The sequence below is a fragment of the Pristiophorus japonicus genome, chromosome 11 (assembly GCF_044704955.1).
Source record: "Pristiophorus japonicus isolate sPriJap1 chromosome 11, sPriJap1.hap1, whole genome shotgun sequence".
Lineage (NCBI taxonomy): Eukaryota > Metazoa > Chordata > Chondrichthyes > Pristiophoridae > Pristiophorus > Pristiophorus japonicus.
Window position 1 is genome coordinate 153,467,975 of NC_091987.1, and position 12,975 is coordinate 153,480,949.

At 46.4% G+C, this 12,975-nt stretch overlaps 1 protein-coding gene across 2 annotated transcripts in view; it reads right to left on the reverse strand.

Annotated features, from left to right (window-relative positions):
• The window catches only part of LOC139276349 (phosphorylase b kinase regulatory subunit alpha, liver isoform-like), a 374,428-nt gene that overhangs the window by 165,164 nt on the left and 196,289 nt on the right, over positions 1-12,975 (reverse strand). For both annotated transcript variants that reach the window (XM_070894201.1, XM_070894200.1), the window contains 6 exons: positions 12,449-12,558; positions 11,050-11,194; positions 6,977-7,055; positions 6,674-6,846; positions 2,550-2,729; positions 1,159-1,247 (listed from right to left, as the gene is read on the reverse strand). In XM_070894201.1, coding sequence (XP_070750302.1) covers positions 1,159-1,247; positions 2,550-2,729; positions 6,674-6,846; positions 6,977-7,055; positions 11,050-11,194; positions 12,449-12,558 — 776 coding nt within the window. The remainder of the gene's footprint in view (positions 1-1,158; positions 1,248-2,549; positions 2,730-6,673; positions 6,847-6,976; positions 7,056-11,049; positions 11,195-12,448; positions 12,559-12,975) is intronic.

Genomic DNA, 12,975 nt, shown 5'->3' on the forward strand with positions numbered 1-12,975 from the left:
TTATCGAAAAAATAAGATTATGAGGTGGATGCAGAGAGGATGTTTCCACTGATGGGAGAGACTAGAACTAGAGGGCACGATCTTAGAATAAGGGGCCGCCCGTTTAAAACAGAGTTGAGGAGAAATTTCTTCTCCCAGAGGGTTGTAAATCTGTAGAATTTGCTGCCTCAGAGAGCTGAGGAAGCTGGGTCATTGAATAAATTTAAGACAGAAAGAGACAGTTTCTTAAACGATAAGGGGATAAGGGGTTATGGGAAGCGGGCAGGGAAATGGAGCCGAGTCCATGATCAGGTCATTCATGATCTTATTGAATGACGGAGCAGGCTCGAGGGGCCGTATGGCCTACTCCTGCTCCTATTTCTTATGTTCTTATACCCATCAGGAATTGAAGGCTGAGGGGTGACTTAATAGAGGTCTTTAAAATTATAAATGGTTTTGAGTAGACAGAGAATGTTTGCACTTCTGAAGAAGAGTATAACAGAGGCCATCAATATAGGATAGTCACCAAGAAATCCAATGGGGAATTCAGAAGAAACTTTACCCGGAGAGTGGTGAGAATGTGGAACTCACTGCCACAGGGAGTGGTTGAAACGAATAGTATCGATGCATTTAAGGGGAGGCTGGACAAGCATATGGGGGAGAAGGGATAGAGGGTTATGCTGATAGATTTAGATGAGGAAAGACGGGAGGAGGCTCGAGTCGAGCATAAACGCCGGCATGGACTGGTTGGGCTGTATATCCTGTAGTTCTGTGGCGAAGTTTTGCTCTCAAACTTTGTTGGCAAAAAGAAACAATCGTTATAAACCAGCAGATCCTCCAACTGATTGTGACAACATCATGAGAAAGCAGCTAGTTTATGATGAATATGTGGTTAGGCCGACAGAGCAATACAAAATCATTTACACAGGAAAATGAGGAGGAGAATATTTGTTACTCAGTGTGTTCTGATCTGGAATGCACTGCCTGAAACAGATTCAATAGGGCTGAAGTGGTCGGTTCTTCCAGAGAGCTGGCACAGGGCTGAATGCCCTCCTTATGTGCTGCATGAGTCTATGCTTTCCCATATACATTACTGATTTCATTGGCCCAGTCAGTCCTGATACTTTCCTTTGATTTATTAAAATGCTGACCTAATGATATATAGCAAGCAACACTGACCTTAACTGGCTCTGATTTTGGGACATCCAGTAAGTTCTGAGATTTTTGATGAGCAATTGGGACTTTCACGGGCAGGTACATGGAAACAGCTGTGTGAAAAACCAAAGTAGATATTAGGAAAGTAACCAATAACCAACACTTGCACAATGTTTGACTTTACAGCTATCTGGTATCGACTTCAATGTTACCCATTTCTCAGGTTCAAATAAAAACACATTAAGGGGATTCTCTTAAATTTTGAATGTATTGGCAATTAACTCATTTACAGTAAAGCTGAATCGTATTCATACCCAGTACAAAGGCATGCAATTCACAACTCAAATAGATTTTAACTTGGGGCCAGGGATTGTACAAGGTTATGTGGGTGGGGGAGGAGAGCGGGCTGTGCGGGGGGGTGGGGAGAGCGGGCTGTGCGGATGGAGGGGGGTGAGAGCGGGCTGTGCGGGGGGGGAGGGGGTTAGTGGGGGGGGGGGTAGGAGAGCGGGCTGTGCGGGGAGAGGTGGGGGGGAGAGCGGGCTGTGCGGGGGGGAAGGGTGAGCGGGCTGTGTGGGGGGAGGGAAGAGAACGCTGTGTGGGGGGAGGGGGGGGGGGAGAGCGGGCTGTGCGGGGGCTGGGTTTAGTTGGGGGGGAGGGAAGAGTGGGCTGTGCGGTGGGGGGGGGGAAGAGCGGGCTGTGCGGGGGGTGGGTTTAGTGGGGGGGGGGGGAGAGCGGGCTGTGCAGGGCAGAGGGGCTGCGGGGAGCAGATGGCAAACCTTTCAAACCTTTGCAGCACGGGGCCCTTGAGATCGTAACCCAGCCTCCTGTCCAAATCCAGCGGGATGTGGCGAGTGGCCTGTGGGAAGCAAAGGAACAGGCCCCAGAAGTCAGGTAAGGTGGGAGGTGGGCAGAGAGGGAGGGGTTGCGTCAGGAGGGCCCAGCGGTCGGTGTGCGATTGGCCGGGACAGGGGAGCCCCGAGGTTTCCTTGTGGGGCACACAAAGGAGCATTTCTGATCCAACACGGAAACCCCCCGTTGCCTCTTTGGTCCTCCCAGGTCTCATGGGGCTCCGCTTGGCCCCCCGCTCATCGTGGCGGTGAAGCCACAGAGGATTTCCCTCCCATGCGGTCTGCAGTAAGTACTGCCAATCTAAAGGAGGCCCCACCGCCTCTCGGCAAGTCACCTTCGCCAGTGCGGAGAAGAGCAGCTTTTGGTCGCAGCCCACGAGAAGGCAGCGGGGTTAGCGTGAGTACATCACCTCGGCCAATCTAACTGCCCAGCGGGCAGGCTTAAAATCACCCCTTAGATACCCGCACCCTCTCCAAATATCTCACCAAAGCAAGTGCAAAACAAATATTGTTAATGTACAAATGTTGTTAATTAACTGTCTCATTCTTAAAAACAGCTTTGATTACTTGGTAATTGCAGTCCCTTTGTTTTGGCCAGCATTGATATTATGTCCCTTGTGGTATGCTCAGCCTCAAACACGTGTGGCATTCCTGGATTCTTGGACGTTGGAGGCAGTCGCTTTGACACAGGGGTAGTACTTTGAAGCAGGTGATTTATATACTGCACAAGCTCATCTTGATGATCAACTGTGTGTATCAAAAACAGTATCAGCTACCAGCCAAATAAATGGTCACACTTAGCCTGTATCGTTGAACTGAAGGCGAAAGCAGCCATGTTCCAGCAAACCCACTGGGAATATTTTGTACTGTACTATCTGCGAGCTAGCGATGATTTCACAAAGCTCTTTTCCTCTCCCCAGGACCTCAATGATTCTCAACATCAAGCCTCCCCGAGATGTCAAGTCCAGCGGTTAGATCCCACCCCGACACTTGCTCACGTGCACAGTACTTCCTAAATTCCTGTAGATATTGCAGCAAGATTTCCGAGTTTGATGTTTGGTATTCACTCTCTGTCTCACGTGGGAAATATATTTGCTTTTGCATCATAAAATAAACTGATGAGAGAGATCCCACTGTCAGGGCTGGGTGTAACTTTGACGTAAAGCAACCTGTTGCAGCAGGGGTAACATAGAAACATAGAAAATAGGTGCAGGAGTGGGCCATTCGGCCCTTCGAGCCTGCACCACCATTCAATAAGATCATGGCTGATCATTCACCTCAGTACCCCTTTCCTGCTTTCTCTTGATCCCTTTAGCCGTAAGGGCCATATCCAACTCCCTCCTGAATATATCCAATGAACTGGCATCAACAACTCTCTGCGGAAGAGAATTCCACAGGTTAACAACTCTCTGAGTGAAGAAGTTTCTCCTCATCTTAGTCCTAAATGACTTACCCCTTATCCTTAGACTGTGACCCCTGGTTCTGGACTTCCCCAACATCGGGAACATTCTTCCTGCATCTAACCTGTCCAGTCCCGTCAGAATTTTATACATTTCTATGAGATCCCCTCTCATTCTTTTAAACTCCAGATGAATACAGGCCCAGTCGATCCAGTCTCTCCTCATATGTCAGTCCTGCCATCCCGAGAATCAGTCTGGTGAACCTTCGCTGCACTTCCTCAATAGCAAGAACGTCCTTCCTCAGATTAGGAGACCAAAACTGAACACAATATTCCAGGTGAGGCCTCACCAAGGCCCTGTACAACTGCAGCAAGATCTCCCTGCTCCTATACTTAAATCCCCTAGCGATGAAGGCCAACATGCCATGTGCCTTCTTCACCGCCTTCTGTACCTGCATGCCAACCTTCAATGACTGATATACCATGACACCTAGGTCTCGTTGCACCTCCCATTTTCCTAATCTGCCGCCATTCAGATAATATTCTGCCTGCGTGTTTTTGCCCCCAAAGTGGATAACCTCACATTTATCCACATTATACTGCATCTGCCATGCATTTGCCCACTCACCTAACTTGTCCAAGTCACCCTGCAGCCTCTTAGCATCCTCCTCACAGCTCACACCGCCACCCAGCTTAGTGTCATCTGCAAACTTGGAGATATTACTCTCAATTCCTTCATCTAAATCATTGATGTACATTGTAAATAGCACTGAACCCTGCGGCACCCCACTAGTCACTGCCTGTCATTCTGAGAAGGACCCGTTTATCCCAACTCTCTGCTTCCTGTCTGCCAAGCAGTTCTCTATCCACGTCAGTACATTAACCCCAATACCATGTGCTTTAATTTTGAACAACAGTCTCTTGTGCGGGACCTTGTCAAAAACCTTTTGAAAGTCCAAATACACCACATCCACTGGTTCTCCCTTGTCCACTCTACTAGTTACAGCCTCAAAAAATTCTAGAAGATTTATCAAGCATGATGATTTCCCTTTCATAAATCCATGCTGGCCTTTCGGGAGTAAGTGTTTACATGGTGCAAGTCGATTGTTTGCTGGACAGAAGTGGGGATGAGGTGACTGGCTCATGCTATCTTGATCATTAGTTGCTACTCAACAGCATCTAAAGTGGCAGGAAAATTTGTTTATAGCCAAGGTATCCCTACAGCACAGAAACAGGCCATTCGGCCCATCTGATCCATGCTGATGCTTATGCTTCACATAAGCCTCCTCCCACCCCTCTTCATCTAACCCATCAACATATCCCTCTATTCCCTTCTCCTCATGTATTTATCTAACCTCCTCTTAAATACATCGATACTATTCGCCTCAACCATTCCCTGTGGCAGCGAGTTCCACATTCTCACCATTCTCTGGGTAAAGAAGTTTCTCCTGAGTTCACCATTGAATTTGTTAGTGACTATCTTACATTTATGGCCTCCAGTGTTGGACACCCCAGAAGTGGAAACAACAAGGGATATGGAGATCGGGCAGGAAAGTGGAGTTGAGATCAGCCATGATCTTATTAAATGGTGGAGCAGGCTCTAGGGGCCTCTTTCTTTTGTTCTTATGTTCTTCCTTATCGACCCTTTAATAACTTTAAAAACCTTTATCAGGTCACCCCTCAGTCTTCTCTTTCCTAGAGAACTGAGCCCCAGGCTGTTCAATCTTTCCTGACAGTTATAACCCCTCAGTCCTAGTATCATACTTGTGATTACTTTTTTGCAAATTCTCTGGTGCCTCTATATCCTTTTAATGCATGTGAGTTCTCGGTCATCATAGAATCATAGAAAGTTACAGCACGGAAGGAGGCCATTTCGGCCCATTGTGTCCGTGCCGGCTGACCAAGAGCTACCCAGCCTAATCCCACTTTCCAGCTCTTGGTCCGTAGCCCTGTAGGTTACGGCACTTCAGGTGCACATCCAAGTACTTTATAAATATGGTGAGGGTTTGTGCCTCTACCACCCTTTCAGGCAGTGAGTTCCAGACCCCCCACCACCCTCTGGGTGAAGACATTTCCCCTCAAGTCTCCTCTAAACCTCCCCCCAATTACTTTAAATCTATGCCCCCTAGTTGTTGACCACTCTATTATTGTGATCTCTCGCACATTCTCCAGTGCCTCTATATCTTTTTAATGCGTGAGAGTTCTCAGTCATTACTGCAATCTCTCACACATTCATCTGCTCTCACCTTAACCTCTAGACAGCATTCATTTCTATCGCTGACTCCATCTCCTTGAGTTAGACCTCATTGGCTTGGCTTGCTCCACTGAGCATGGCTGCTTTCCCACTGACAGCTCAACCTAAATACCTGCTAACATATACAACACAATTCAGGTACCATTACAAGCTCTCTGCACAGAAACAATGGGAGTAATTTGAACCAAAGCCACTGGTCAAGGAATGTCTGGAATGTGATTGGTTGTTTTAATCTCCACCTCGTTTCACTTTCCATTCACTTCAATGGAAGGCGTGCAGGGTGCGTTAAAAATATCTCTCAAAATATCTTCGTTTACTTTAAGAAGAATTCACTACAAATATTTTCTCCTTTTATAAAATTTACTCTATGAAACAGAAAGTAATCTTTGATTACACTGAAGTTGTAATAAGATATTTTTAATGAACATATATGTAATTTAGGCACCTGTGAGCTGTTGAAGATGGAGCACGCGGTGTCCACCGGTACGCTCGTGGCCTTCCACGAGAGGCGGACGCCAGAGAGACTGGAGTGCATCATCACCCCCGGCAACCAAATCCAAATCTGATTTAAGCTACTGGCAAAAGTTTAATTTGATTAATGTGTTGGTTTTAGTGCCCCTCCTTTAATAAGGGGGCACTTGTATTAAAGTTTGCCATCTAATTTACCCCTTTAATAAGGGGGCATTTGATTTACAGGTGCAACTAAAATAGTTGGAGAGCTGTTGAGTGGGAGGGCTTAGCCAGTCACATGATGTTCACAAGGCTCAATAAAACCCCAGCCAGTTGGGTTTGGGTGATCCACGATGGGGCAGGTGGTTGTGAGCCTGGTGGATGAACTAGTAATGTGTAGTGTGATTGTTAAACCTTTGCTAATAAACCAACTAGTTCTCAATAGCAATGTGTTGCTATGGATTCTTAAGCAAAGAATCCATGAAGCAAAGACATTACAATGTAGAAGACTAAGATTTACCACAAATGTGAATCCCAAACCTACATGAACGCCAAGAAGCCAACAAGCAAAATTTGGATGATTCCTACCATCATTTCTGTAGCAGGAATCGTGCACAGCCTCTAGCACCTCATCACTGGGAGTGATGCTGTCTTCACTGAAATCATCATCCAACAGAAGGCCATCGGAGCCTGGGTCCATGAAGCTCAGATGTGTGTAGCACGAGGTAATCAGAAATTCAGACAGTTTGCCCGTTTTCACTCTAAAATGTGAAACATTAGAATTAGTTAGTTGCCTTTACAAAGCTTCATCACTAGAACATTATCCACCCAATAATCCAAACTAAAGGCACCACGGTACACAAAGGTGCAAGTCTCCATGCAAATTCATACCTAGCCCCACCAAAGTATCCATCCTGCAGCTTTCGAAGCGTACAGAGAATATTTGAGTCAATGTCTGTTCCATCCTCAGCTGCAACAGAAACGGGGCAAGTTTAGAAAGTACAAGACACTACTGTGTGTTCTCAATCCTTGAAATCAAAAGCTAAAAACTGGACTAGTCCATGGTCAAACACATTGTATTTGGAGGTCGAGTTCGGGAAGAACATTGCGTCATTTAACCTGATGTGACACTGGGGAAATAATCCATAAAAAGTAGTAATGTTGAGGTTGTCGGAGAAAGCAAGAACTGCATTCTACTACGGCAGGGGTACTATTGCTATATTAATGCGGAGTCGGAGCTGAAAGAGAGCTGGGAATTCGAAATACCGCTGCACATTAGAAATTGTTGCTGGTATAAAGATGATAGAGAGTAAAGCCCTCAGTGTAGGCAGCTGCATTCAATTTGGCACTAAGCCAGACATCTCACATCCCAAAACCAATTCTCGGGGCTGGATTTTCATCTTCTGCCGTCCCTGATAGCGCCCCGGAGGGGCGGCAATGGCGGCGGAGAGCACTTGCGCCCGGGTGGCCAGCTTCCAGCACCTCGCTGGGACATTCGGTGCCGGTATCGATGGAGTGCGGAGCATCACCTCCCGGGAGTGGCGAGCCGGTGTGCAACGCCCCTGGTTGCAACACTGGCTCAATTTTTGACTCCCGCCCGACCGGTAGCGCCCCACAGCGCCTCCTGGTGGGACCGCCTGTGAAAGTGGGCAGTCCGAGCTGGAGTGGTCGCAGTGAGGGAAGTAATGTCCACCTCAGGTAAGTGTGATTGGTTTTTAAAAACATTTTTTGTTGTGGTGGTATGACCTATGTATTGGAAATGTTTTTGGTGTTTCTGCCAGGTTTATTCCCTCCTCCCCCCAGCTCCTTGGAGACCTCTCTCAGAGCACTCCCGGGCCGGCTGTTTAGCTCGTGCTTTTCCCATGCTCAGCCGGCCTAGCGCCCTAAAAGAGGTGTACAACGCCTCCCTTAGCGCTCCGCTCCAAACTCCGGGACCAGCTGATGTATTTCGCGGCGGCAGACGCAAACCATTTGCTGGTACAAAATGTACCGCCCCGCCTGGGACACCGCCCCGACTGAGGCCCGATCGAATTTCCAGCCCCTGGTCTTTTTTGAAATAGCGAATCCCCATTGGAGTGAAAATGCTACAACTACCCTCAGCATTCCTGCACTTGGGAAGAGGGGAAAAAACAACCAGGATTCCCATTTCTACTTTCCTGAAATGGGCCTAGAAGGAATTCTCTTGGAATCAGATGTCAGCCCTGGGACAAGCAACATGTTATCCAATCCCAAGAACCCACATGTTTTCTTCTTGCAGTTGTTTTCTGCCTATCTTCAAACTGACAGTGGTGATTCCCTGAATACCACGTATACTTCACAGATACTATGCAGCTGTTCCTGCATATCCAGGTCTGCTAACTTAACAGTTATATATATTATGTATGCACTTTTCTTGGAATTCTCCACTAAAACTGCAGGAATAAGTAAGTAGTCCACAGGCTAAGTCTGATGACAGCAACTGTTAGAAATCGGAATCATAAACTACAAATGCTGCAACTAACATGTCAATCAGAACTTGCAAAGAGAAAGACATGTGATGAACTAATCTCTCTTTACACATGCTGACAGGCCCACTGTGTGGCCTGGAATTTGTAGTCAGTGGCAAAGTGACAGCGATCGTCCCTGACCTTTAATAAAGCTGCTCACAAAGATTTTGCGATCTCTGTGGCAAAAACATTAGCTTCCTCGAACTGAATATGATGGCAGTGCTATCAAAAGGGGATCTCCAGTGTACATTGGCAGTGATGTCCTCAAGCTATCTCAGCAACCAATCACAATGAAAATTCTCACAGACAGCAAACCAGGAAATAAAAAGCATTTCACTTTTTAAAAACATTTTACAAAGAACAAAATAAAGATTGGGACATACACATGGGGTTAAGGTAGAAGCCGAAATATCATAAACAAATTTTTAAAAAAAATTAAAATATAGTAGTTATCATAATTTGACATTCAACAAATATACAATTTGTTTTTCAGGGTCGGAACAGTTGTTCAGCAGTTAGCATGTGGTTAAAACCCCAGTTAGACTTATTTAAACAAGGTGTAATTTTTGGTGTTTTATTTTTACAACAATATTAGAGCGGAAACCGGGACGTTTTCATCAGTTCAAGTGAATGCTGACTATGGAGAGTTCCACAAGGCAGTCTGTGTCGGAGCAGTCTGTTCAGGAGATCCCCGTTTGTCTGCGCACATGCTAAATCCTGGAGTAACGATCAGTTTCAGAGGGGTAATGGGGATGAACGCTGGAAGTTTGCCTTCATTACACTGTACAATCAGGGCCTATTTTCCCAGCAGTGTATGTACCCTGCGCAAGTACAGGGCCCTCCTGCACTCTCAGGCACACAGCCTCAATATCTTTACACAGTGTTCTCCTGGGCCAGCTCGTCAATGGAGAAAACATGTTTGCGGTACAAGGGACACGGTCGGAAGATTGAGAGAATCTCAGATAAAGAGAATAGGCAAAGACAGTTTGATCTAAGAGGCCAATGAAAGGATACAGGGGACGTGCAGGAATGATTAAATGGATGATGGTGCAAAGCTAAAGGGGGCGGTAATGGGACAAGTAAAGAAAGAAAGGATGGGTCCAGAGGGGGTGTAAACTATTACAGCAGAGGGGGAGGGAGACATGGACAACCTGAGAGAGCACAGAGGGTTGCCGTGGCCCGGGAATGTGGCAGAAGGATGGCAGGTGGGCCCCAGGGATGTGGACTATCTCAGCCCAATGAGGTCACCCCACCCTAGCACCAGCTCCTCCACTCCACTCCCAGTGGCTCTGTTACATACCTCCCCCCTTGCAAGCATCTGCCCAAGGTGGGGAGGAGGAGTCTGACTCTTGGCCAATGGGTTGGGGGGGGGCTCTGACTCTCGGCCAATGGTGTGAGGGGAGGGGGCTCTGACTCTCGGCCAATGGGGTGAGAGGAGGGGGCTCTGACTCTCGGCCAATGGCGTGAGGGGAGGGAGCTCTGACTCTCGGCCAATGGCGTGAGGGGAGGGGGCTCTGACTCTCGGCCAATGGGATGAGGAGAGGGGCTACGACTCTCGGCCAATGGGGGGGGGGGTTACGACTCTCGGCCCAAGGGCTGAGGTGGGTATGGGACAACATCTGAAGAATCTGCAGCCCGTGCTGCTGGAATCCTTCCCTGGGGTTGGGCAGAAGATGTGAGGCATTGTCGGCTGTGATTGGCTGCAGGGCTAGTCCATGATGCCTTGGGGTGCTTGCTGGGGGGGCTATTAGTCTCCCGTACTGCCAATAAAACGGGCTGCTTTACTAACATGGAGCATTGACGGAGAACTCATTGCGTTGCTCTACGAAGAGGGGACCACGTTGAACAAAATGGTACTTCCCCTATATCTCGCGTCTCTCCCAAGTTATCTCAGTGCATTTGCTGAAGTCTTTTGTCTCGAGTTGAGCACAATTGAAATAGACATGCTGCAGTAAATGAATTAAAACTGAAACCCTACTGAATAATGGCATAAAGCCAGTGCTTTAATACCTACACTCAATCAACACTTTGCCCACCTGTAATACTTATTTAAACACTAACTAAAGATGCTATGAAACATTTACAGAAACCCAAGTCTGGTCCATCACTCCTTGGGGAACACAAGGTGTCTGTCTCATATTTCAAATTCACCAGAATGCGGATGTTAGCAATATAACCATCAATCTACTTGTACACGTTGACATTTATCCAAAATAAATACAGTGAACTATCGATAGTTGCTGGACAAACCCATCCATCACAGAATTGCCCAGCACAGGAGGACATCATTCAGCCCATCGTGCCTTGCCGGACCTTTGGTCGAGCTGTCCCAATTCATCCCACTCCCCCCGCCCTTTCCCCAGAGCCCTGCCAAGATTTCCTTATGTTGTCAAACAAGTAATTATGATGCCTGCCGTTGAGATTAATTTTGAAGATATTGTTCCCAAAAAGAACAGCATTTAGCCGATGAACTCTTACACAGCATGATCTTGGTGATCGGAAAGGTGACTGTTGGACGTCCGGTCATCTTCCAGCAGGAGAAAAGGTAAGCGAGATCTGTTCGAAGCATTTCCACAATCATATGGTTGTCCAGGGCCAAGTAAAATTGATGCTGATCAATAAACTATTCGTTAAAAAAGCACAATTAAAAATGACGAACCAGCAGAAATTCCTTGCACGAGTTTACAATATCAGAGCAAGGTCAATAAACATTCTGGTAGTTTTAACTTGAAAATAATGCACAGGAAATGTTGTAAAATGCATCTGAGCCTGAAACTGAAGCGATGAAATGCATATTTCTCAATTCCGCACGTGTAATCATTTTCATATTGCGTTTTCCCCAACCACCATGAAGAGCGAGGGGGATTAGAACTCTCGGGGTGGAACCGTATGGAAAAGCAATGTGCACTGCAGCCCATGAACCAAATGACTTCACAGGAATGGGCGAGAATAGGGAATATAACAATGATTCCCATGCAGGTATCTGCCCGAATGTTCAACACAAAAAACTATAAGGCAGCCTATTCTTCCAGTTTGACATTTTGTGCTAAATATTTAAAATATCACTGAACGCATCAAAAATATATGCTGCATTATTAAGTGATTAGTTATGTGCAACTCCCTCACTGCAATGATCCTTCAATAACGGCAACAATCAATTAGACTTATCCATTCTGCTGCATAAGTTTCAAAACAGTTCAAAAAATGTACCATTACACAAGAACATGAGAATTAGGAGCAGGAGTCGGCCATACGGCCCCTCAAGCCTGCTCCGCCATTCAATAAGATCATGGCTGATCTGATCAAGGACTCAGCTCCACTTCCCTGCCCACTCCCCATAACCTTTTACTCCCTTATCGCTCAAAAATCTGACTATCACCACCTTAAATATATTCAGTGACCCAGCCTCCACAGCTCACTGGGGCAGAGAATTCCATAGATTTACAACCCGAAGAGAAGAAATTCCTCCTCATCTCAGTTTTAAATGGGTGGCCCCTTATTCTGAGACTATATCCCCTAGTTTTAGTTTCCCCTGTGAGTGGAAATATCCTCTCTGCATCCACCTTGTCGAGCCCTCTCATTATCTTATATGTTTCAATAAGATCACCTCTCATTCTTCTGAGCTCCAATGTGTATAGACCCAACCTACTCAACCTAGCCTCATAAGTCAACCCCCTCATCTCCGGAATCAACCTAGTGAACCTTCTCTGTACAGCCTCCAATGCAAGTATATCTCTCCTTAACTACGGAGACCAAAACTGGACGCAGTACTCCAGGTGTGGCCTCACCAATACCCTGTACAGTTGTAGCAGGACTTCTCTGCTTTTATACTCAATCCCCCTTGCAATAAAGGCCATCAACCAATTCAGATGCTTACCTGTGGAGTAAACGTGAAGATCTGATTTCTTATCATGTATAACTTGGATGTACCAAGGACACCAATATGTCTATATGGCCGTCCACTAAGATTCAGTTTTTTGTTGCATCCTGTTAAAAGATAAAACAATCATGTTTCTTCCCGTTAACATACATAAGAAATAGGAGCAGGAGTAGGCCATACGACCCCTTGAGCCTGCTCCACCATTCAATAAGATCACGACTGATCTGATCATGGACTCAGCTCCACTTCCTTGCCCACTCCCCATAACCCTTTACTCCCTTATCGTTTAAGAAACTGTCTATTTCTGCTTTAAATTTATTCAATGTCCCAGCTTCCACAGCTCCCTGAGGCAGCGAATTCCACAGATTCACAACCCACTGAGGTTTCTCCTCATCTTAGTTTTAAATGGGCGGGCACCGGAGATGCTAACGGGGCTATAAAACGGGGCAATTTCATCTCCTAAATCTCAGGATGGGACCAGAGATGTTTAAAAAAATAATAATTAAGTGATTAAGGAAAATGTG